General features: G+C 39.7%; 1 protein-coding gene across 3 annotated transcripts in view; it reads right to left on the reverse strand.

Moving 5' to 3' along the window:
* LOC106063539 (probable sodium/potassium/calcium exchanger CG1090) overlaps positions 1-26,957 on the reverse strand; it is a 76,419-nt gene that overhangs the window by 15,187 nt on the left and 34,275 nt on the right. For all 3 annotated transcript variants that reach the window (XM_056003933.1, XM_056003936.1, XM_056003928.1), the window contains exon 4: positions 22,288-22,388. In XM_056003933.1, the coding sequence (XP_055859908.1) occupies positions 22,288-22,388 (101 nt within the window). The remainder of the gene's footprint in view (positions 1-22,287; positions 22,389-26,957) is intronic.

Consider the following 26,957-nt stretch of genomic DNA (forward strand, 5'->3'; position numbering starts at 1 on the left):
AGCCAGCATGTTTTACATACGCTGCTATACAGTCTAACTAAGTCCATGTAGCTAGCATGTTTTACATACGCTGCGATACAGTCTAACTAAGTCCATGTAGCTAGCATGTTTTACATACGCTGCGATACAGTCTAACTAAGTCCATGTAGCTAGCATGTTTTACATACGCTGCGATACAGTCTAACTAAGCCCATGTAGCTAACATGTTTTACATACGCTGCGATTCAGTCTAACTAAGTCCATGTAGCTAGCATGTTTTACATACGCTGCGATACAGTCTAACTAAGTCCATGTAGCCAGCATGTTTTACATACGCTGCGATACAGTCTAACTAAGTCCATGTAGCTAGCATGTTTTACATACGCTGCGATACAGTCTAAGTCCATGTAGCTAGCATGTTTTACATACGCTGCGATACAGTCTAACTAAGTCCATGTAGCTAGCATGTTTTACATACGCTGCGATACAGTCTAACTAAGTCCATGTAGCTAGCATGTTTTACATACGCTGCGATACAGTCTAACTAAGTCCATGTAGCCAGCATGTTTTACATACGCTGCGATACAGTCTAACTAAGTCCATGTAACTAGCATGTTTTACATACGCTGCGATACAGTCTAACTAAGTCCATGTAGCTAGCATGTTTTACATACGGTACGATACAGTCTAACTAAGTCCATGTAGCTAGCATGTTTTACATACGCTGCGATACAGTCTAACTAAGTCCATGTAGCCAGCATGTTTTACATACGCTGCGATACAGTCTAACTAAGTCCATGTAACTAGCATGTTTTACATACGCTGCGATACAGTCTAACTAAGTCCATGTAGCCAGCATGTTTTACATACGCTGCGATACAGTCTAACTAAGTCCATGTAGCTAGCATGTTTTACATACGCTGCGATACAGTCTAACTAAGTCCATGTAGCTAGCATGTTTTACATACGCTGCGATTCAGTCTAACTAAGTCCATGTAGCTAGCATGTTTTACATACGCTGCGATACAGTCTAACTAAGTCCATGTAGCCAGCATGTTTTACATACGCTGCGATACAGTCTAACTAAGTCCATGTAGCTAGCATGTTTTACATACGCTGCGATACAGTCTAACTAAGTCCATGTAGCCAGCATGTTTTACATACGCTGCGATACAGTCTAACTAAGTCCATGTAGCCAACATGTTTTACATACGCTGCGATACAGTCTAACTAAGTCCATGTAGCTAGCATGTTTTACATACGCTGCGATACAGTCTAACTAAGTCCAGGTAGCTAGCATGTTTTACATACGCTGCGATACAGTCTAACTAAGTCCATGTAGCTAGCATGTTTTACATACGGTACGATACAGTCTAACTAAGTCCATGTAGCTAGCATGTTTTACATACGCTGCGATACAGTCTAACTAAGTCCATGTAGCTAGCATGTTTTACATACGCTGCGATACAGTCTAACTAAGTCCATGTAGCCAGCATGTTTTACATATGGTACGCTGCGATACAGTCTAACTAAGTCCATGTAGCTAGCATGTTTTACATACGGTACGATACAGTCTAACTAAGTCCATGTAGCTAGCATGTTTTACATACGGTACGATAAAGTCTAACTAAGTCCATGTAGCCAGCATGTTTTACATACGCTGCGATACAGTCTAACTAAGTCCATGTAGCTAGCATGTTTTACATACGCTGCGATACAGTCTAACTAAGTCCATGTAGCCAGCATGTTTTACATACGCTGCGATACAGTCTAACTAAGTCCATGTAGCTAGCATGTTTTACATACGCTGCGATACAGTCTAACTAAGTCCATGTAGCCAGCATGTTTTACATACGCTGCGATACAGTCTAACTAAGTCCATGTAGCCAGCATGTTTTACATACGCTGCGATACAGTCTAACTAAGTCCATGTAGCCAGCATGTTTTACATACGCTGCGATACAGTCTAACTAAGTCCATGTAGCCAGCATGTTTTACATACGCTGCGATACAGTCTAACTAAGTCCATGTAGCCAGCATGTTTTACATACGCTGCGATACAGTCTAACTAAGTCCATGTAGCTAGCATGTTTTACATACGCTGCGATACAGTCTAACTAAGTCCATGTAGCCAGCATGTTTTACATACGCTGCGATACAGTCTAACTAAGTCCATGTAACTAGCATGTTTTACATACGCTGCGATACAGTCTAACTAAGTCCATGTAGCTAGCATGTTTTACATACGGTACGATACAGTCTAACTAAGTCCATGTAGCTAGCATGTTTTACATACGCTGCGATACAGTCTAACTAAGTCCATGTAGCCAGCATGTTTTACATACGCTGCGATACAGTCTAACTAAGTCCATGTAGCTAGCATGTTTTACATACGCTGCGATACAGTCTAACTAAGTCCATGTAGCTAGCATGTTTTACATACGCTGCGATACAGTCTAACTAAGTCCATGTAGCCAGCATGTTTTACATACGCTGCGATACAGTCTAACTAAGTCCATGTAGCCAGCATGTTTTACATACGCTGCTATACAGTCTAACTAAGTCCATGTAGCTAGCATGTTTTACATACGCTGCGATACAGTCTAATTAAGTCCATGTAGCTAGCATGTTTTACATACGCTGCGATACAGTCTAACTAAGTCCATGTAGCTAGCATGTTTTACATACGCTGCGATACAGTCTAACTAAGTCCATGTAGCTAGCATGTTTTACATACGCTGCGATACAGTCTAACTAAGTCCATGTAGCTAGCATGTTTTACATACGCTGCGATACAGTCTAACTAAGTCCATGTAGCTAGCATGTTTTACATACGCTGCGATACAGTCTAACTAAGTCCATGTAGCTAGCATGTTTTACATACGCTGCGATACAGTCTAACTAAGTCCATGTAGCTAGCATGTTTTACATACGCTGCGATTCAGTCTAACTAAGTCCATGTAGCTAGCATGTTTTACATACGCTGCGATACAGTCTAACTAAGTCCATGTAGCCAGCATGTTTTACATACGCTGCGATACAGTCTAACTAAGTCCATGTAGCTAGCATGTTTTACATACGCTGCGATACAGTCTAAGTCCATGTAGCTAGCATGTTTTACATACGCTGCGATACAGTCTAACTAAGTCCATGTAGCTAGCATGTTTTACATACGCTGCGATACAGTCTAACTAAGTCCATGTAGCTAGCATGTTTTACATACGCTGCGATATAGTCTAACTAAGTCCATGTAGCCAGCATGTTTTACATACGCTGCGATACAGTCTAACTAAGTCCATGTAACTAGCATGTTTTACATACGCTGCGATACAGTCTAACTAAGTCCATGTAGCTAGCATGTTTTACATACGGTACGATACAGTCTAACTAAGTCCATGTAGCTAGCATGTTTTACATACGCTGCGATACAGTCTAACTAAGTCCATGTAGCCAGCATGTTTTACATACGCTGCGATACAGTCTAACTAAGTCCATGTAGCTAGCATGTTTTACATACGGTACGATACAGTCTAACTAAGTCCATGTAGCTAGCATGTTTTACATACGGTACGATAAAGTCTAACTAAGTCCATGTAGCCAGCATGTTTTACATACGCTGCGATACAGTCTAACTAAGTCCATGTAGCTAGCATGTTTTACATACGCTGCGATACAGTCTAACTAAGTCCATGTAGCCAGCATGTTTTACATACGCTGCGATACAGTCTAACTAAGTCCTGTAGCTAGCATGTTTTACATACGCTGCGATACAGTCTAACTAAGTCCATGTAGCCAGCATGTTTTACATACGCTGCGATACAGTCTAACTAAGTCCATGTAGCCAGCATGTTTTACATACGCTGCGATACAGTCTAACTAAGTCCATGTAGCCAGCATGTTTTACATACGCTGCGATACAGTCTAACTAAGTCCATGTAGCCAGCATGTTTTACATACGCTGTGATACAGTCTAACTAAGTCAATGTAGGTAGCATGTTTTACATACGCTGCGATACAGTCTAACTAAGTTCATGTAGCTAGCATGTTTTACATACGCTGCGATACAGTCTAACTAATTCCATGTAGCTATCATGTTTTACATATGGTACGCTGCGATGTAGATCTTTATCTTTCGACCCAAGTCCAATACAAAATGCCACCTCTCGCTTTTACAAACCATTCCATCAAATTAACCGATAATCGCGTAACAGATGTTTTGCTTCCCCAAGCAGGTTTTCTATATCTAAATGATGTGATAGATTACAGAACTATTCTAATTGCTTTTTTATTTAGTGCAATGTTAATAATATATATTAAATATTTAATTCAATTGTTAAATTTTTATGAAAATCGCTAGAGCTTTTTTTTTTTTTTTTTAGATCACGACAATGCAGGTTCTAGATTCTTGCTTCCAGGTTTTACGAAGTTCTGACTTTAACATTGTATAAATGGTTATGGAGTCCTATTTTCGCACACCTAAGACATGGAAGTATGGGTCTAATTGCATAGTTGTCCTCAAACATGGAAGATGAGAATATGGCTTGCGAGCTGAAAATTTTACCAAGTAAAAGCTATTTGCCATGCATCAGCCTCACCCTATCGTCCCTTGCCTGTTACATCCAGTGGCAGAACAAGGTGCAGACAACTGGAGCTGGTATATGGTGCAGTGAATGACTAGTGTGTTCTACATGCCCCACAATACTCAACGTTAATACATGTCATATGGTGAAAGCTTCGTTTCGTAAAATCTTTATGAAAAGTAGGCTAACCTTTGGGGGAAGGTCGAAAAGGGATAATATAACATACAATAATGTTGTCCCCAGGGGCGGACTGGGTGTCAAAATCGGCCCGGGCATTTCTATTCAATCAGGCCCATAAATTGCATATAATATGATGGGCATCCAATTATAGGCATGCATGTCCTCAAAATCGGTATGTTGAGTTTAAGTATCGATAACTGTACACATTCATAAAATAAGCTCTATATTTGTATCAGAAATATAGGCCGTATGTTGCTTTTTAATCGCTAAGTGTGTAGGCCTTAAAAGGATGAAGCCTTCTAGTAACACTGTCTATGGATGTAGGCTATTACATTATTTCGGAAAATGTGTTAGATCAAATTAGCATTACACTGTAGAGAGATTTCTTTTAAACGCGATGTCGCTTTTATAAGAGATTATTATAAAACCTTTGACAATTTAATACATAGTGGCATCTATGCAGCCTTTTCGGTGGCCTTCCGGCCCATTTAGGTATCGGCCCACCGGAGATTTGCCCAAATGCCCATACAGCCAGTCCGCCACTGGTTGTCCCTATCACCTTAATCACAATACAGCAGCGTGATCAGCGTGATCAAGGTTATTGTGAACTAGGACAGCCAACACACGGTGTCAGCTCACCAACTATCATCCTCTTCCTAATTGAAACTTATTAGTTTCTCTTCTATCTAAACCACAACAAAGAATCGAATAACTTGTATATTTAAGAATGTACGAAATATTTCATTTTGATACAGAGAGATAGCATTCTTCGCTACTATCTATTCATGTTTTAATATGATTTAGAGACACAAATAGCATATATAGCTAGAAAAAAGAAACCAGTTCCAACCCAGTAGCGACCACTGTGTACCACGTGTGACAAAACGTACTTGACATCACAATCCCGCAACAGATTTTGTCGCAAAATAGTTTCACTGGAGTTTCCAACAGGTCATCATTATTGTTTCCAGCAGACCTTAACAATATCCTCTAGGTCTAACAATTAAATGTGGTTTAGCAACAAAGCAGTGCCAACATTTGGACAGTGAAGTGAACAGCATAAGCCCGAACATGTCATTGGAATGTTTTGCAGAAGCTATAACGTTTATGGCTTTACATTGTGCATGCTGTTAAAACAGCGAACCAAAAAGATCCCAAGTCAAGAACACACAAACTTGTAGGCACCCCCTAAGGGCCCCATGTTTTGTAAGTAATGTAGGTCCAAAGGCTGTGTTAAGAGTCTAGTGTAGTAGCTTAACTTGTTGCCACCGCTGGATAGCATCTGTGAAAGAGGAGCAAGCCTCTTATGCCTCTCCACAGCAGGTCCTATGCAGTACCTAGTCGTGGTGACAGATGGAAACTGAGGCTGTGAACATGCCCTGCTGCCCAAAAACCAAACCCCTAGCTATAGGTTAATAGCCGCACTCCTTAAGTGTGTCCATATAAGGTCAACGGCTAAGGGAGTAAACCCTAACAGAAAAATCTAAATCCGGTTTTGGAGCCCCGTAGGCAAACTCTGCAGCCACCTGACCCCAAATTGCGATGGCTTTCCATCTCTTTGGACCCGGTCAGTATGGAAGAGAGGCGAGTGTTGTCGTTTGGGCAGCCCAGCACTCGCAAAGTTACCGCCCAGGCTTGACCCGGCACTGGTGACCGCAGCTGTGTATCAAGGATTGGCCTCTTTAGTCCCACCAAAAGTTGCAAAGGGAAGAGATCGTCTCTCTCCAGACGTCAAATGTAGAGTAGGTCCAAAGCTTTTTATATCCTGGAACACGGACGACATAAGGGGAGCATTAGATTCCAACAGAGCCTTTTGGTTGATGTATGTCTCAATAATGACCTGTTAAGATAGCAATTGTCAATATAAGAAAAAACATCTGGGACACTGGGGCTACCATAGGAAACATGGACGTCTGGAAGTCGGAAACTATGAATTAATAACTACAAACTACCAATAACCGCAACTCTTTCTTCTTCCGTTCAGGTGCAAATTATAAACACACACACAAAAAAAACAACAACAAAAACAACTATTACACATCCAATCCACAAGGTCCTGCTTGTCGCCAGTCTGTACACTAGCAGCTTGAACATAGCAGGATTTTTTGTTACAAAGAGATGGACATATGAAGAACACTTTTGGTAGTAGGCTATATACCAATATCAAACACTTTTGGTAGTAGGCTATATACCAATATCAAATACTTTTATATTTAAAATATCTTTGAAAGTGTGTATGCTATAAATGTGCGTAAGATGTAACTACAAACAGCTTCTTTCACGGGCCGCTAAAAAGAAAATATATTAAAGTGAGGGTACTTCACTATTGCACTTTCTAAAACTATGTTTTGATAAACCAGATTGAGTTTGTGAATCCTGTTATTTGTGTCGCCTCTGACGTCATGTTGTGTTCCCTAATCCTTACACATTCTAGCATACACTCTTCTAGCAACGCCACTGCTACTATTAGGTTTTGTTGTTGTAATGCTGATAACTGTTTATTTCTCTCCAGAGAACACTTTTGCATTGATAGAAAATGTCTGTGAAAGACGCACATTTAAATGAGCCAATGGCAAGTGAAGATGTTCATAAAATGGAGGCCAATGCATTAATAGCAAGCGTTTTGGTGTATCCGGTGGAGAGAAAACGGAACTATTGATACACTGCGCATGTCATGTAGAAACAAATGAAAAAATCATGGAGTTAAACTTTACTGTAATAACCTTCAGTGAGAAACTATTTTTTGTGTGTGGTGTGATCAAATACAATATTCTCTCGGCGGGCCGTAAAAGTGCACACAAAGAGTCGCCGTAGGCCCACGGGTCGCATATATGGCCTATCTAGTTTATAAAAGACGAGTAAACAAAGAGATGTGTAAAAAGCTTAGGCTTGCCGTGGCTTTGAAAAAAAAAGTAGAGCTATGTAATATTAGTCATGTGGGTTACATGAAATCAATAGTATCGAGTTGGTTGTCATACGACTTAGTCACAATTGTTGACCGTCGGGAAACTATGTTGATTTTTTTAAAAAACAGTATCGCATGGCCGCCCTGTCATCCACATTTAGACTAAAAGTACCGGAAGTAACTGGAAAAAAAAAGTGTAAAATTTACGCTGCTGAACGATGGCGGAGTCAGAGGAATAGATCTGTAAGGCAGTGTTTCCCAAACTGTGTTCCTCGGAGCCCTAGTGTTCCGCGAGGCATGAATAGGTGTTCCACAAACTACTGGAATAATGAACTAGCAGGCCACCACTATCTCTTTAAAAACATAAGCAAAGTGGTCTGCTAAATACTCAGAATGTTCGAAGTGTTCCGTTAAGTTAAACAAAAAGTTTGGGAAACACTGCTGTAATGGATGGGGTTGCTGAGATAGCAAAAGTATAGTGTCACCACATCCCATATCTCCACGCATCTCATTCGTATGCTTTCAAGTCGACATTATTGGTAAAAAAAAACAAGATAACAAAATGAGTTTGTGTTTTTAAACAAACTCGTAGGCAGCCACTGTGGTTCCTTAGTTAGGTAAGAAATGTAAATTGTTATAAAAAATGCAAAATGATCACCTCCCTCTCTTACTGTAATAGTAAATAATTTCAAATAAAGTCTATTTTTATGAAAAAACTGCTTACATATTTAATTTTAAAAACAACTCGGTTCGCTTTCAGAAAATGGAAAGTAACAGAAGCAACATAACTTTGCAAGCTAGATTTGAAAAATCATAAAGTGGAATTCTAAATATCTTTTCTAGATTTTGAGATCTAAACGTGACATACGAACGAACAAACGGACAGTCAGCCCACACAAAACTAATAGCGGCTTCTACACTTTCGGAAGCCGGTAATTAAAAAGAAAATTGCGTCTGCAGTCCACAAGTCAATATAATAATGTGACCCTTAGCTGATTTAGCAATTCAACATACCTGCTGAGTAGTCAGACTGTTCTTTAAAAAAAAATAAAAAATTATTACTTATTCGATCTCACCCTGTTGTCATTTCTGGCCAACCAAACATAATCGATATCTCCTTAGCTGTAAAGAGCCTTAACGCACCCCCCCCCCTTTTACTCCAAGACGTGAAGTGAATAAAACAACACAATTTCAGACAGCTTCAGTCCATGAAAAAAAAATCTTTGTCTAAGCTCCTTCTTTTGTCTCGCCTAGAGAAAATGTCTTTAGTTCAAGAAAATGTCTTTAGTTCGAGAAAATGCCTTTAGTTCTGTCTACGCTGTCTTTGGGAAATTACTTGTTACTAAGCTATTATTGTTTTGTTAATGATTAATGCGCTTATTTTTTATCAATAAATTATTGAAATCAGACTAATTGATTTCCTAGATCGACTAACCACAAAAAAAAACTTTTTTTTTTTTTGGGGGGGGGGGAAGGTTTTAATTAGAAATGTTAGTTGTAATACTAATAATTGTAGTGACACACACACACACACACAAACCCAACAACAACCGTTTCTTAGAGGAAATAAAAAAAAAAGAAAAGAAAATGAAAGATTTGTTTTCATCCTTTAAAGGAAATTAAACCAGATCTCCATATCAGCATACAAGGAATGGTATGTCTACGAAAGACGGTAATTATAGGTTTTAAGAAAATGTATGCTTAACATTTCGTTCAATCTCTCTTTTGAGAAAAGAGAAGGGGCACGAAATATCAATTTACAGGGTATTTTAATTGTTTTGAATATAACTTATTTTTTTACCTGCTTAATTGTATCGAGTATTAGAACAATTTGATTAACTGAATTCCGTTATGCAGGCCTGGTATTAGTATGATAAATGAAACAAAAAAGCACACACAAACACACACACATACTACACGCAAAAAGTTGATACTGTGCTAGCTAGAAGCTCATGCTCGGTATGAACTGCGAGCAGGGACGATGCAGTTATAAACGTGTTGGGGCTTCACACGATAATGTAGCACCATTGTCCATCACATTCATCCAGATACGTACGACAGCTTGCTACCTTGTCACATTCATCCAGATACGAACGGCAGCTTGCTACCTTGTCACGTTCATCCAGAAACGTACGACAGCTTGCTACCTTGTCACGTTCATCCAGATATGTACGACAGCTTGCTACCTTGTCACATTCATCCAGATATGTACGACAGCTTGCTACCTTGTCACATTCATCCAGATATGTACGACAGCTTGCTACCTTGTCACGTTCATCCAGATATGTACGACAGCTTGCTACCTTGTCACATTCATCCAGATACGTACGACAGCTTGCTACCTTGTCACATTCATCCAGATATGTACGACAGCTTGCTACTTTGTCACATTCATCCAGATATGTACGACAGCTTGCTACCTTGTCACGTTCATCCAGATATGTACGACAGCTTGCTACTTTGTCACATTCATCCAGAAACATACGACAGCTTGCTACCTTGTCACGTTCATCCAGATATGTACGACAGCTTGCTACCTTGTCACATTCATCCAGATATGTACGACAGCTTGCTACCTTGTCACATTCATCCAGATATGTACGACAGCTTGCTACCCTGTCACATTCATCCAGATATGTACGACAGCTTGCTACCTTGTCACGTTCATCCAGATATGTACGACAGCTTGCTACCTTGTCACATTCATCCAGATACGTACGACAGCTTGCTACCTTGTCACATTCATCCAGATATGTACGACAGCTTGCTACTTTGTCACATTCATCCAGGTATGTACGACAGCTTGCTACCTTGTCACATTCATCCAGATATGTACGACAGCTTGCTACCTTGTCACATTCATCCAGATATGTACGACAGCTTGCTACTTTGTCACATTCATCCAGATATGTACGACAGCTTGCTACCTTGTCACATTCATCCAGATATGTACGACAGCTTGCTACCTTGTCACATTCATCCAGATACGTACGACAGCTTGCTACCTTGTCACATTCATCCAGATATGTACGACAGCTTGCTACCTTGTCACATTCATCCAGATATGTACGACAGCTTGCTACCTTGTCACATTCATCCAGATATGTACGACAGCTTGCTACTTTGTCACATTCATCCAGATATGTACGACAGCTTGCTACTTTGTCACATTCATCCAGGTATGTACGACAGCTTGCTACCTTGTCACATTCATCCAGATATGTACGACAGCTTGCTACCTTGTCACATTCATCCAGATATGTACTACAGCTTGCTACCTTGTCACATTCATCCAGGTATGTACGACAGCTTGCTACCTTGTCACGTTCATCCAGATATGTACGACAGCTTGCTACCTTGTCACATTCATCCAGATACGTACGACAGCTTGCTACCTTGTCACATTCATCCAGGTATGTACGACAGCTTGCTACCTTGTCACGTTCATCCAGATATGTACGACAGCTTGGTACCTTGTCACATTCATCCAGATATGTACGACAGCTTGCTACTTTGTCACGTTCATCCAGATATGTACGACAGCTTGCTACCTTGTCACATTCATCCAGATATGTACGACAGCTTGCTACCTTGTCACATTCATCCAGATATGTACGACAGCTTGCTACCTTGTCACGTTCATCCAGATATGTACGACAGCTTGCTACCTTGTCACGTTCATCCAGATATGTACGACAGCTTGCTACCTTGTCACGTTCATCCAGATATGTACGACAGCTTGCTACCTTGTCACGTTCATCCAGATATGTACGACAGCTTGCTACCTTGTCACGTTCATCCAGATATGTACGACAGCTTGCTACCTTGTCACGTTCATCCAGATATGTACGACAGCTTGCTACCTTGTCACATTCATCCAGGTATGTACGACAGCTTGCTACCTTGTCACGTTCATCCAGATATGTACGACAGCTTGCTACCTTGTCACGTTCATCCAGATATGTACGACAGCTTGCTACCTTGTCACGTTCATCCAGATATGTACGACAGCTTGCTACCTTGTCACATTCATCCAGATATGTACGACAGCTTGCTACCTTGTCACGTTCATCCAGATATGTACGACAGCTTGCTACCTTGTCACATTCATCCAGATATGTACGACAGCTTGCTACCTTGTCACGTTCATCCACATATGTACGACAGCTTGCTACCTTGTCACATTCATTCAGGTATGTACGACAGCTTGCTACCTTGTCACATTCATCCAGATATGTACGACAGCTTGCTACCTTGTCACATTCATTCAGGTATGTACGACAGCTTGCTACCTTGTCACGTTCATCCAGATATGTACGACAGCTTGCTACCTTGTCACATTCATTCAGGTATGTACGACAGCTTGCTACCTTGTCACGTTCATCCAGATATGTACGACAGCTTGCTACTTTGTCACATTCATCCAGGTATGTACGACAGCTTGCTACTTTGTCACATTCATCCAGATATGTACGACAGCTTGCTACCTTGTCACATTCATCCAGATATGTACGACAGCTTGCTACCTTGTCACATTCATCCAGATATGTACGACAGCTTGCTACCTTGTCACGTTCATCCAGATATGTACGACAGCTTGCTACCTTGTCACATTCATCCAGATATGTACGACAGCTTGCTACCTTGTCACATTCATCCAGATATGTACGACAGCTTGCTACCTTGTCACATTCATCCAGATATGTACGACAGCTTGCTACTTTGTCACATTCATCCAGGTATGTACGACAGCTTGCTACCTTGTCACATTCATTCAGGTATGTACGACAGCTTGCTACCTTGTCACGTTCATCCAGATATGTACGACAGCTTGCTACTTTGTCACATTCATCCAGGTATGTACGACAGCTTGCTACTTTGTCACATTCATCCAGATATGTACGACAGCTTGCTACCTTGTCACATTCATCCAGATATGTACGACAGCTTGCTACCTTGTCACATTCATCCAGATATGTACGACAGCTTGCTACCTTGTCACGTTCATCCAGATATGTACGACAGCTTGCTACCTTGTCACATTCATCCAGATATGTACGACAGCTTGCTACCTTGTCACATTCATCCAGATATGTACGACAGCTTGCTACCTTGTCACATTCATCCAGATATGTACGACAGCTTGCTACCTTGTCACGTTCATCCAGATATGTACGACAGCTTGCTACCTTGTCACGTTCATCCAGATATGTACGACAGCTTGCTACCTTGTCACATTCATCCAGATATGTACGACAGCTTGCTACTTTGTCACGTTCATCCAGATATGTACGACAGCTTGCTACCTTGTCACATTCATCCAGATATGTACGACAGCTTGCTACCTTGTCACGTTCATCCAGATATGTACGACAGCTTGCTACCTTGTCACGTTCATCCAGATATGTACGACAGCTTGCTACCTTGTCACATTCATCCAGATATGTACGACAGCTTGCTACCTTGTCACGTTCATCCACATATGTACGACAGCTTGCTACCTTGTCACATTCATCCAGATATGTACGACAGCTTGCTACCTTGTCACGTTCATCCACATATGTACGACAGCTTGCTACCTTGTCACGTTCATCCAGATATGTACGACAGCTTGCTACCTTGTCACATTCATCCAGATATGTACGACAGCTTGCTACCTTGTCACGTTCATCCACATATGTACGACAGCTTGCTACCTTGTCACATTCATCCAGATATGTACGACAGCTTGCTACCTTGTCACGTTCATCCACATATGTACGACAGCTTGCTACCTTGTCACATTCATCCAGATATGTACGACAGCTTGCTACTGTTGTACTTAATAATAACAATACCATGTTACATTCAAAGCTTTATTTCACTGAATGACAAACAACTACACACATAGTAGAGTTCACAACACGGACTACGAAATACGGTCAGTACACAGGTTAACAAGTGTAACAAACACTAAGGGGTGACAATCTAAATAAGCAAATTCACGACATTCACCCCACGTTTAAATTTTATACATATAACACAACATTAAGTAGTCAAAGCAAATACAATGATTAATAAACATAAGCATCTAAACACATCTGCAATACAGGTTAATAGCAAACTGTTTATCAAACACATTAGTCTATTATACAGCAACTGTTTATCGAACACATCAGTCTGTTAAACCCTGTAGTTGGGTCTTGATTTTCGTTCTCTTAGGTTGTATCGGCAGTTTGGATCGGCAGTATTAGTACAATCAGTATCAGTACTAACAACATTACTTGGTGACTCGATGGTAGGGGCTTCAACCGGGTCCACTTCCCCCGATAGGGGTGGTTTGGTTGTTCGGTTAACAGGAGGGTTCAGAGAAGAGTTCTCTGTGTTGCTTTCTGTTTCGCTTTGAAGTGAGGGTGTCGCATTCCTGGGGGAACCGTCTCTCAGCACAGGGGGTCTCACATTCTCTGTGAAACAGTCTTTTTCTTTGGGCGCCAACAATCTTAAAGAAACTGTTTCTTCTCGGCCCGTAGATGTTTTGATAAGAGCGTATTGAGGGTTGCTGTTCACCAGCTCTACCTCCTCTGTTAAAGGGTCATACTTAGAGGATCTATTATTTCTTTTTAACAACACGGGGCCAGGAGATGTTAACCACGTTGGTAGGGATGTTCCAGAAGTACTTCTGCGATAGTATCCAAAGAGTCTCTCATGTGGAGTTTTATTCGTCGCCGTACACAGAAGTGACCGAATTGAGTGCAACGCGTCTTGCAATACTAGTTCCCACTGAGACGTACTCAAGTCCTGGGAGTGTAAAGCTAAGGTTATAGCTTTCCAAAGGGTACTGTTCAGTTTCTCTATTTGACCATTTCCTCTAGGATTGTAAGCCGTGGTCCTGCTCGTAGCAACTCCTCTTTCGTTAAGGTACTTCTGTACTTCAGCAGACATAAAGGAAGTACCTCTGTCGGTATGGACATAGGAAGGTAGCCCGAATAAGGCGAACAACTCATTTAGGCATTTAATAACAGTAGCAGATGACATATCTGGGCATGCAAAGGCAAAAGGAAACCTAGAGAATTCGTCGATCATGGTAAGCAGATATTTATTGCGTGAGTTGGAAGGGAGAGGTCCCTTAAAGTCCATGCTTATTCTTTCGAATGGCTGAGTGGCTTTGATTAATTGTCCTACTGGCGGCCTGAAGAATCGAGGTTTAAGTTCAGCACATGACTGGCACATGTCGATCACTGTTCTGACGTCATCGGTGGAAAAAGGTAGATTTTTTGATCTCACAAAATGTAGCATTCTTGTTACACCAGGGTGACACAAACTATTGTGGAGTAATTTTAGGTCGTTACGTGACATTGCGGATAAGTAGCGATTTCTGCTGAAAGTGTCAGCAGCAGTGTTCTGTGTACCTGGTCTGTAAACGACGTCGTAGTGAAAGCAGGATAGCTCTAACCTCCACCTTTGGATCTTCTCATTCTTGATCTTGCCTTTATTTTGTCTACAATACATAAAGGACACGGATCGCTGGTCTGTGACAAGGGTAAAGGGTCTTCCAATAAGAAAGTGTTTCCACTTTCTCAAAGATTCTACTATTGCATACGCTTCTTTTTCCACTGATGAGTGCCTTCTTTCGCTTTGCGATAGTGTCCGGGAAAAGAAAGCCACAGGCCGGCCATCTTGATTAAGTGTAGCTGCTATAGCTATATCAGACGCATCTGTCTCCACTGTTAGCGGGCGAGTGTAATCAATGGTGTACACGGCGGATTCCTCGAGCTCGTCCTTTAGGTTCTGGAATGCTTGTTTGACTTCCTCAGGGACAGGAAATCGTTTATTTCTAGCTAAGAGGCTGATTTTTTGTGAGAAGTTAGGAATCCATAGAGAATAATAAGCCAGCAGGCCCACTATTCGTTTCTGTTCTCGCAGGTTCGACGGAGCATTTAATTCCCGCAAGGCTGTGAATCTTTCAGGGTCAGGCTTGAGCTGACCTTTAGATATTTCGTATCCCAGCAGTCTGACGCTATGTGTTCCTATCTCACTTTTAGCTTCGTTGAAGGTAATGCCATACTTCTGAGCTACTTTGAAGAATCTCTGCAGGTTTCTATCATGAGATTCATTATCATGTCCACAGATGGTCACATTGTCCACATAAGCGAATGTATTTTCTAGTTGCTCATCTTCGATTATTTTATCTATGGTTCGCTGGAAACAAGCCACTCCATTTGTAACTCCAAATGGAATTCTTCGAAACTGGTAAAGTCTACCCCCAGCCTCGAAAGCTGTATATGGCCTTTCTTCTTCTTTAATCGGGATCTGATGATAAGCATTTTTGAGGTCCAGAGTGCTGAAGACAGAAAACTGTGATATCTTCTCCGCTAATTCATCCATTCTTGGCATGGGATAGGCGTCTAGCAGCGTAAATCTGTTGATCGTCTGGCTATAGTCAATAACCATACGTCTTTTGTGCCTCTCATTGGATGTTATTAGAACCTGTGCCCGCCAGGGGGACTTTGAGGGTTCTATTACTTCTTCTTTGAGTAGTCTCTGAATCTCAGCATTAATAAACTTAGAGTCCAGTAGTGAGTGTCTGCGTGACTTAGTTGCCACTGGGGTGCAGTTTGGAGATAAGTTACCAAAAAGACTAGGCGCCTCTACTTTGGCTGGTCTAAGGGTACTTACGCACAGAGGTGGTCTCTTCCCACTAAAGGGAATCTGTAGATTCTCGTGTAGGCTTATGAAATCCAAACCTAGAATAACATCTGCACACAATCCATCTAAGAGTGACAGTTTAATATTTTCATATTTTTCATCTTTGAGTTGAATGGTAGCAAAGATATGGCCTTCAGTAACTCGAGACAGGTGAGTAGAAGCCATAAATATTCTGTCCACAGAGGTTTTTATCGGCCATTTGTGACTCCTGGCAACTCGAGCTGACACGTAACTCTCACAGCTTCCAGTGTCTATCAAGGCTTTAAGTGGCACCCCATTGAGAAGAATCAAGGAGGTTGATTTGCCTAGTCCTAAAGAGTGCAACGTAGCGAGGGCAAATGCTGTAGATTTTCTTGATTTGCAAGATCTCTGAAAATGTCCCTTCTTGCCACACTGATTACATGTGGCTTCACGTGCGGGGCACTCATTACGAGGATGTCTTCCTCTGCCACAGAAGTAACACTTGATAGATATAGAGCTTACCTCTTGTCTTGTTTGAGTCGAATTAATCGAGGCTCGTAGATCAGGCAACTGGGGAGCGACAGGATCAGCAGGATGTTCTCTTACAGCATTTGTAGTAGCCCCACTAGTGGTTTCTGACTGTGACTCGTACAACAACGAATGTTGATAAGCGTGTTCAAGTACTCTGGCTTCCTCAAATGCATCCTTTAACTTTAAATCTGTTTTCTCAAGGAGACGTTTTCTAATGCTGTTGTAGGCAATCCCTTTGATGAATGCATCGCGTATGGACTCGTCACGATGTTGCTCAGCTGTCACGGCTTTGAAGTTGCAATCCTTGGATAGACTGCGGAGTTTTTGAAGAAAGACGTCAACGCTTTGACCCTGTTTTTGTTTGCACGTGGCTAACTTGTGCCTTGCGAAGACCTCGTTATTGGGTTGCACATAGATGTTGTTTAGTGACTGGATCGCTTCCTCATATGTTTCTTTGTCACTAATCATCTGGTACACCGATGGCGAAATGTAGTTAATTAGTAGTTTCTTGTTATCTACATTTTCTATAGTAACTACAGACAGAAAGTTTTTAAATGTTTCGTACCAGTGCAGCCACTTTTCTTGTGCTTGAGGTGCGGTAGGTTCCACATCGAACCTTTCAGGCCGAAGTAGTCTATCCATGTTTAGACAGATTCAGTGAAATAAATTGTTGTACTTAATAATAACAATACCATGTTACATTCAAAGCTTTATTTCACTGAATGACAAACAACTACACACATAGTAGAGTTCACAACACGGACTACGAAATACGGTCAGTACACAGGTTAACAAGTGTAACAAACACTAAGGGGTGACAATCTAAATAAGCAAATTCACGACAGCTACCTTGTCACATTCATCCAGATATGTACGACAGCTTGCTACCTTGTCACGTTCATCCAGATATGTACGACAGCTTGCTACCTTGTCACGTTCATCCAGATATGTACGACAGCTTGCTACCTTGTCACGTTCATCCAGATATGTACGACAGCTTGCTACCTTGTCACGTTCATCCAGATATGTACGACAGCTTGCTACCTTGTCACATTCATCCAGATATGTACGACAGCTTGCTACCTTGTCACGTTCATCCAGATATGTACGACAGCTTGCTACCTTGTCACGTTCATCCAGATATGTACGACAGCTTGCTACCTTGTCACGTTCATCCAGATATGTACGACAGCTTGCTACCTTGTCACGTTCATCCAGATATGTACGACAGCTTGCTACCTTGTCACGTTCATCCAGATATGTACGACAGCTTGCTACTTTGTCACATTCATCCAGGTATGTACGACAGCTTGCTACTTTGTCACATTCATCCAGATAAGTACGACAGCTTGCTACCTTGTCACATTCATCCAGATATGTACGACAGCTTGCTACCTTGTCACATTCATCCAGATATGTACGACAGCTTGCTACCTTGTCACATTCATCCAGATATGTACGACAGCTTGCTACCTTGTCACATTCATCCAGATATGTACGACAGCTTGCTACCTTGTCACGTTCATCCAGATATGTACGACAGCTTGCTACCTTGTCACGTTCAGCAGTTTAGAGAGTCAGGAATGATTTTGAAAATATTGATACCTGCCTGGCATTTTGTGCCAGACGGCAAATAAGAGATTGTTTTAGCATTAAATTGTCCTACCTAAATCATTGGAAGCGTAGTCAAGAGGCTAAGGACACTTGAACTTGGATTGGCTTGACTACCTATGAAGAGGGCTTGAGGTTCAACACTGAGCGCCTTAATGCAGCACGGAAGACCTCCTCCCAGATATCCCCCCCCCCGGTCCACAAATTAGATTGGACCATAGCGCTCTAAGCATGCTTTAAGCATGAAAGTAGCGCTATATAAATGCTATAATTTATTTATTTAAGTATTTTAAAGATAGTGGAGTGCTTTGGCCAATTTCACTTCGACAACAACAACCTTACAGAACCGATGATAATTACATACATTTGGTTTTTCGCACAAAAATCTCTACCTCTCCCTGAATCATCCATCCAATCCGTTCCTGTACTGGTAGTTTAGTGTCCTCTGATTATTATTATTATTAGCTAGTACATTCTTTTTAAAGTCTTGTTTTGAAAATGGTGTAGGCCTATTTGTATAAAAACAGATTTGTCAATTTAATTTAAAAAAAAAAGTTTGCCTTAAAAAAAAAAGTAGCCCTTGCACTTATTTAGTGCACGGTACAGGATATGATGAATTGTGTTTTCAGTAGTGCTTTTAGTTTTTGAAATCTGAACGTTACAGACAAACATGGTCGGACGGACGAACGGACAGACAGAAAAACAACAACAACAACTAGTAGCAGCTTTTCCCCTAATGGCAGCCGCCAAAACAAAAACTTTTAGCTTACGAATTCAAAGGGAATACTTCAACGCTGTTAAATACTTGATAAGATCACCATTGCGTGTCTAAGCCAACTAGGTTGACAGTGTGTGGATGACATCAGAGACCATTCACTGGCTCAAGAGAGGCTGTTGCCAAGTAACTAGTGCAATTCCGGAGAGGTGAAACTGGCATGTAACATGTTGAACGTTGAAGGGTTAACTCTTTAAGTTCCTGGAGACGTTACGCACAATTCAGCAGATTGTGTAATCAGATGGAGGGGGGGTGAGGTGGCATTAATCAATACTGGCAACTTAACTTTAAAAATTCCAGACATTTTTTAAGGTAATCTTTCTATTAATCTAGTCCAATGCTGTGCAAATACTAGCAAGTTATCATAAGAATTGCAGACTGTCAGTGGTGCCTATTTAAATTTTTTCTTGTACGAATTCTTATTGTGTGCTGAATCAGAACGCAAATTCGTTGCTGTATTTGCGTCTTGTTTTGTTGAGCCATGGAGCTATATCAGTGACGCCCAGCCTTAGTCGACCTGCGGGCCATTTCAATTTCCAACACTCGTGTCGCGGGCCACATCAACGAAAAAGTTTATAAAAAAAAAAGAAATAAAATTAAACCTGAAACTATTTGATCTAGTATCCGTAGCTTTACAATCTTTTATTCGTAGATCAAATCAAGAATGCCGCCATATTTGTTTCATAATGCCGTTTATATGTTGCTGTTTTTAAACAGTTACACTTTCTTTATAAAACAAACATATTGGCTTATGATCATGTCTCACAAAAAAAAGTAAAAATCCGTTCACCTTTTCCTGGTACCAATCGATCAGAGAAATAGTGAGGGTATAGACACATTTTTCAAGCTTTTTTTTTTTTTTGTTGAGGCAGAGGGGAGTTCTCTACACTTTGTGCCGACGTTTTGGTGGGCCGGATGAAACCACTTCGCGGGCCGGATGTGGCCCGCGGGCCGTATTTTGGGCATCACTGAGCTATATGATTGAGCCCATAGACATGTATTAATATATGTCTAATGTTGAGCCTCTTTCTCACTATGATTGATGTTTTGTTCTGTCTAAAGCTTTCTTGTGGTGTTGTTGGTTCAACCCTGTTTAAGTTTACTATCAGTGGCGTAGCAAGGGATTTTGGGGCGCGGGGGGAGGGGCTTAAGTGGCCCCCTGCATTTTGACATTTGACATCATGACATGAGATAATGTACTAGATAAATATATAAGTCTAATGTGCGGAATACATGCAACATGGTCACTAAGTTACATAACAACATGAATAGAAAGATAACATGGCATTGGCTTAATATTTACTGTAAAAAAATTTTGACACTCATTTGGGGGGATTTTCAATTTGAAACCCTCTTCCCCCAACCTAGCTACGCCATTGGTGATTATGTAAACCATAACTACAAGCTTAGCAATGGTTTCGATCCCATAGTTTTATAGAGTAGTGTTGCATAGGCGTTGTCTTTTACTTGTCTACAGGGAACTTGTGTTGGGGCTAGAGCTGGAACTTAGTTGAGGCTTGAACCGCAGTTGCTTGTTCGCCGTAGCTGAGTTACATTGGGAAACTGTCCGATGCGGTGGGGCCATGTTGGTCATGAAGAGGTGCGATTGTAGTTTGAGCTGTTAGACTGTATTAGCCTATGTTACTGATACATGCTTGAAGATGTTTACTATATTTTTACATGTTGCTGAACTATAATTTGAATGTTCCTCATCATTCATCATATGTAAATAGTCATTAAATAAGTGCATGGTATTACCGCGATGACCAATTATTTAATGTTGATGTTTAAGGATCATTCATCTGTTCGCTCTTGCTATTTTTTTTACTAATCTGTTCAAAGAATGTTAGGGACCCGGACAAAACGAGCCAAGGCTTTAATAAACATGACATTTACGCTACTTTTGAGCTTATCAACCTAATCCAGTAGTAGCAAATACTAGCACCTTATCACATCTATGTATTAACCTAATCCAGTGGTACAGAAACACTACCACATAATCATCTATGTATTAAGCTAATCCAGTAGTAGCAAACACTAGCACCTTATCATCTATGTATTAAGCTAATCCAGTAGTAGCAAATACTAGCACCTTATCATCTATGTATTAAGCTAATCCAGTAGTAGCAAATACTAGCACCTTATCATCTATGTATTAAGCTAATCCAGTAGTAGCAAATACTAGCACCTTATCATCTATGTATTAAGCTAATCCAGTAGTAGCAAATACTAGCACCTTATCATCTATGTATTAAGCTAATTCAGTAGTAGCAAATACTAGCACCTTATCATCTATGTATTAAGCTAATTCAGTAGTAGCAAATACTAGCACCTTATCATCTATGTATTAAGCTAATTCAGTAGTAGCAAATACTAGCACCTTATCATCTATGTATTAAGCTAATCAAGTAGTAGCAAATACTAGCACATTATCATCTATGTATTAAGCTAATCCAGTAGTAGCAAACACTAGCACCTTATCATCTATGTATTAAGCTAATCCAGTAGTAGCAAATACTAGCACCTTATCATCTATGTATTAAGCTAATCCAGTAGTAGCAAATACTAGCACCTTATCATCTATGTATTAAGCTAATCCAGTAGTAGCAAATATTAGCACCTTATCATCTATGTATTAAGCTAATTCAGTAGTAGCAAATACTAGCACCTTATCATCTATGTATTAAGCTAATCCAGTAGTAGCAAATACTAGCACATTATCATCTATGTATTAAGCTAATCCAGTAGTAGCAAACACTAGCACCTTATCATCTATGTATTTAGCTAATCCAGTAGTAGCAAATACTAGCACCTTATCTTAGAAAATTGCAGACGTTTCTTTTAAGCTCAACTATGTCTGCCCCAAGATTCGAAAAAACTGCATAACCAGTTTAGCAGCCTAATGCCACTCTAGATACAACTACTAGATCTGCGTGTAATACTGGACCTAACAATTACTTGCATTCCATATTTATATCCATCATGGTTTTATGAGGTGTAAACCAATACCTAAACATGTTCTATAACGTGTGAGAGATTTAAATCTAACAAAGTATTCCATTTCGATGGAGGTCCCTTACCTTAGCTATAAATACTCCAATCAATGCGGTGGCAAGTTCAGGGGCGGAACTTCCAGCAGCCATGAAGGTAGCGCCAGCAACATCAGTCTGGAGGTGTAAAACTACAAAAGACAAAAATAGAGAAATGTCAGAATTAAGTTGCTTCAGACTGTGACCACCAACTCTTGGTGTCTGGGTAACAAGTTTGTTAAGTTTGGATCATTTAAACTGTTTAAATGTGGCGTTTAATCTTCACACTTTTCAAAACAATTGAGCTATTTCAATTGATACAATTTTAAAAAAGTGACAATAAAGGAGGTGCTCATAAAAGGGGAAAGAATTCATACAAAATAAAACTTTTGAAATATTTGCTGGCTATCAAAAATACTATAATAATACTAATTAAATTCAGCAACATCTTTATTTTGGATTATTTTAAATTTATTTCTACCTACATTTTTTACCTTTATAACGGGGAAAGTCTCTATTAGTTTAATGCTGTCAATTTGTGCTTTTTAGATAGCATATATATATATATATATCATTAAAAAAAACAAAGCTTATCTAAAGGGAAGAACTCTTCCTTAAAACTATACCTACAAATGATGTACAAGTTATTTCCCTTATTTGATATCAAACAAATTATTTAATTACCAATAATTCATTGACTAATTGAGTATTTGTGTTTATTGATTGATGTTTTGTTTGGTACAATAAATAATCGTTTCAAGTATCAACTTGATCGGAGAACGCGTAAGGGAGAAATAGAGTTAACAATTATTAAAGGGTACTAAACCCAACAAATTTAGCCATATCTGTGAATACCGAAGTATTGGTTTCCCTTATTGCTTATAAACAACAAAAAAAGAGTTACAAGTAATTAATTGTCTAAGCAAACCTGAAAGAGGTCAGTCATCAGTGAAGCTGAGGGCACTGGAATGACATGGGTGCAAATGAAGAAAGCTGCTCAAAACCGAGTGCGGTGGAGAGGTGTGGTTGCGACCCTATGCTCCCCTGGGAGTACACAGGATTAAGTCAAGTAAGTCAATTGTCTAATTGGTTACTTTTTTTTATATTGATTCATGTTTTGTCTATGTCAATGTATAATTGGCGAAGTTTCAACTTGATCTTGATTTAATTATCATTCTGCTCTGGGAAACGCAAGCATTTCAAGGGAAAGATGATCAAAATGTGAGACTCATTAACGAATAATTATGACCATTTTTCCAGACCTACTAAAATTAGCTACTAGACGTCCGTAAAGATCAAAGACAGGACCTTCAAGTTTAAAAAATTGCCGAAGAGTCTTGAGGTTGATTAGCTAATAGTCAAGTCAGCTTTCATCATACTTAAAGATAGTATGTAGGTCACTGTAGGTGGATACAGCACTAATAAATGTTACACTTTCTGAGCAATATTTGATGTATTTTTAATTGCCCTTTTATATATAGCCAACGTTGAACTAAATACTTATTACCTTACTGTATTTTTATTAAAATTGTCAAGATACTGAGACGATTAATAAAAAAAATAATTACACAAGATACTTGATTAGCATAACAAACAAAAAATTAAAATAAAAAACAAAATACTTTTTAAAAGAAAAAAAAATTCCGGCTTGTCTTTACTTCCAAGCGAAAGAAATTCATTGTAAGTGTCTGGTTACTTTTCTGCAAGTTATCCTCCCAGCAAGGCAGAATTAGCAATAGTGAAGAAAGACTTAGCTTTAAAGAGATGTAACTTATGTTCTTAGTTCTATGAGGTTTCAAATAGTTTTTATTTTGTTTACAATGTAAATTGTTTTGTTTGACATGTTTTCGGATGTTCTTTCAGAGTTGAAAATAATCTACTTCCTACCGCAGGACGACGGGGGATGGAAGCGAGGAGGGTATGAACGTGGGACAATCAAGACAACCGAACGACAGTCCATCGCGCAGCCACCCAATGCTTGGTTTGAATCTGGTACAAGCTGTATGGTTTGGTTGTTCTCTCGTTGAATAGGATCCATCCAAAGTGACTATGTAACTATGTTACACCAAGCAAATACACAACATTGTAGGAAAAAAAGAATGGGACAAGTTACTCGCGGTGTATGCGAGATTCATTTCATTGGTACGGGCATTAATTCAATAACAAAGACACTTAATTCGTTTAGAAGAGAACTCGTTGTGTATATACGAGATTTCAATAGGTTTAGAAGAGAAATTCATTCTATAATACGAGCACTTTAGCTTCAAACTAGATTTGGCAAGAGGAAAAACACATTTGTAGTTTCATTGTACTTTCTTCTTCATTTCCCCCCTTGCCTTTTGAAATCCCTGTACTCTAATGTACTTCATTGTTACAAACTTTATATCAACTCACTCTTTCTGTCCGTTTGGTAACAATTGTGTACCACGTTAGTTCTTCCCCTTCTTATTTGTATATTTTGATTGTTATTTACTTTGTTGGCAGTACAACAGGAAGAAAACAAAAACCCTAATTAAATCAAGTCTTGTAAACATTCTTGTCTTTATACAGGTTTACGTAATCCCCTAATAAGCTGGTAATCCCCTAGTAAGCTAGTAATGTCACCAATTACACGTTTTCTATTCTATTCTGATGAATTCTGAGTGTTATTCATCTATGCTGACTATATTTGACTCGAGTCATACCAATTTCTACAATATAGAGGTCACGGTCAAGGACAGGCCATATTGAATTTTATTTTAAATGTGTAATTTGGTTAACAAGTAAACTAATAGACCTCAAGCTAAAAAAAAGGAAAACAAAACAATACTGTTAAAAAGGGTCACACAAAGTGTTATTGTAGCAGTTAGTTTGAATCAGTCATGTCATTAAATTTGTAATAGATCTAGACCAGTTGTTTTGTTGAGCGCTATTTCGGAAAAAAAAGGGAGAAAGACTAGAGATATATTGTTTGTTTCAATTTAGAGCGGTGACCTTTAAAGGAGACTAATTCAGCTTATACCACCACTTCAGTTCAAGTACAATTTCTTTCCCTTGTTCGAGATACCAAACACAATAATAATTACCAATAGTTAATTAACTAATTGGTTAATTTTTTTAATTGATTCTTGTGTTGTCTGGTAAAAGAAATAATTGTTCGAAATTTCAGCTTAATCCAAGATTGGGTATGGGAGAAATAACGTGTAGAAACTTTTTACCAGACAGACAGAGTGAGTTGATATAAGCTTTGTAAAATTTGGAGACGATCCATTATTATAAGATCTATTATTTGAGGAAAAAGCACTTTATACTTTGGAAGATGCTGGGTGGTTTGTACTACTAGCAGAGGCATACCAAGGGGGTAGGCGGGGAGGGGGTATCCGTCCTAGGCACGGAGCGTGGGGGCGTTAAAACAATACAAATAAAATATCACATTTTACCCTTTGTCAAAGAAGCCAACATGAGTAATCAGATTAACCCTTAAACTCACTTTAACCCATTTAAGAGTTCCAACGGAACAGGAGCTTAGAACATATTTGTTAAGCGTAAAGAAGAAGCTGGTCGAAATGTTTCCCTTTGATGATGTCACTGACAACTTTGCGAGTACAACATCACGCAAAGTACTTGTGTAAGAAAATGCGACTGTCACTACAGGTGGTTCATTCGTTAACTTTATCTTCACCTTCACCTATCATTAATGAACCGTTGGGGCACCACACGTGATCTGTCGACTTTCTTTCCACACTCCTCTGTCTTTTGCCCTGAAGAGAATCTCTTTCAATGGCAGGCCCCCCATCCAATCTTTGATGTTGTCTCCCCATTGCTTTCTCTGTCTGCCTTTTCTTCTTTTCCTGGTACTGTTCCCTGCAAGAAGGTCTTTGCGAGACCTAAGGACCTTATAAAAAGGCCATACAATTTTAAGTTTGCGTTTCTTTTTGTTTTACAGCGGTTTGCGTTTGTTTTGAACAGCGGTTTGCAGGTCATCGTGGGTCTAAATTGGCGTTGTGATCTTGTTTCTAATCTCTTCGATTGTGATCTTTGTATGTGCTACCTAGGATCCTTCTATACACTTGAGCATCTAGCTAACACCGTTAACTTTATATGGAAGTTTTGTTTTACTCACGAGGAAATGTTCTAATGCAAATTGGGATTTCATAAACTGTTGGGGGGGGGGGGTCGCCAACAGGTCTGTGGGTCCGGATCCTTCGATTCGTCACTGACTACTAGATAGAGAACTTTAAAGAGAAAAAACTGAATATAAATTTCACATACTTTTATTGTAACATTTACACGTCAATCTGTATTGATTAAAAAAAATGAAAATCTTTCAAGAAAAAAAACAACAAAGACGTGAAACCAAGTTTAAAAAGAAAAAGTAAAAAAATGGAGGAAAGATTTTTTTTTTGTTATACGCTATTGAACTTCTACACATCAAGGTACTTTAAAATGTAAAGAAAATTAGATTATAACAAGTCAGGATCTTGCAAACATTATTGGGGACAGCACAAGCATGCAAACACACACACAGAGCCTGTCAAAAGTTTCGTTCTTAAGACAGCTGAACAGAAAAGGTTTCTTTCCTGAAAATCAATGCCAGCCAGTTTTAACAAGTCAAAATCAATACCAGCTAGTTTTAACAAGTCAAAATCAATTCCAGCCAGTTTTAACAAGTCAAATCAATGCCAGCCATTGTTAGCAAGTCTAAATCAATGCCAGCTAGTGTTAGCAAGTCAAAATCAATG

This window comes from Biomphalaria glabrata, chromosome 1 (genome assembly GCF_947242115.1).
Source record: "Biomphalaria glabrata chromosome 1, xgBioGlab47.1, whole genome shotgun sequence".
In the NCBI taxonomy this organism is placed as follows: domain Eukaryota; kingdom Metazoa; phylum Mollusca; class Gastropoda; family Planorbidae; genus Biomphalaria; species Biomphalaria glabrata.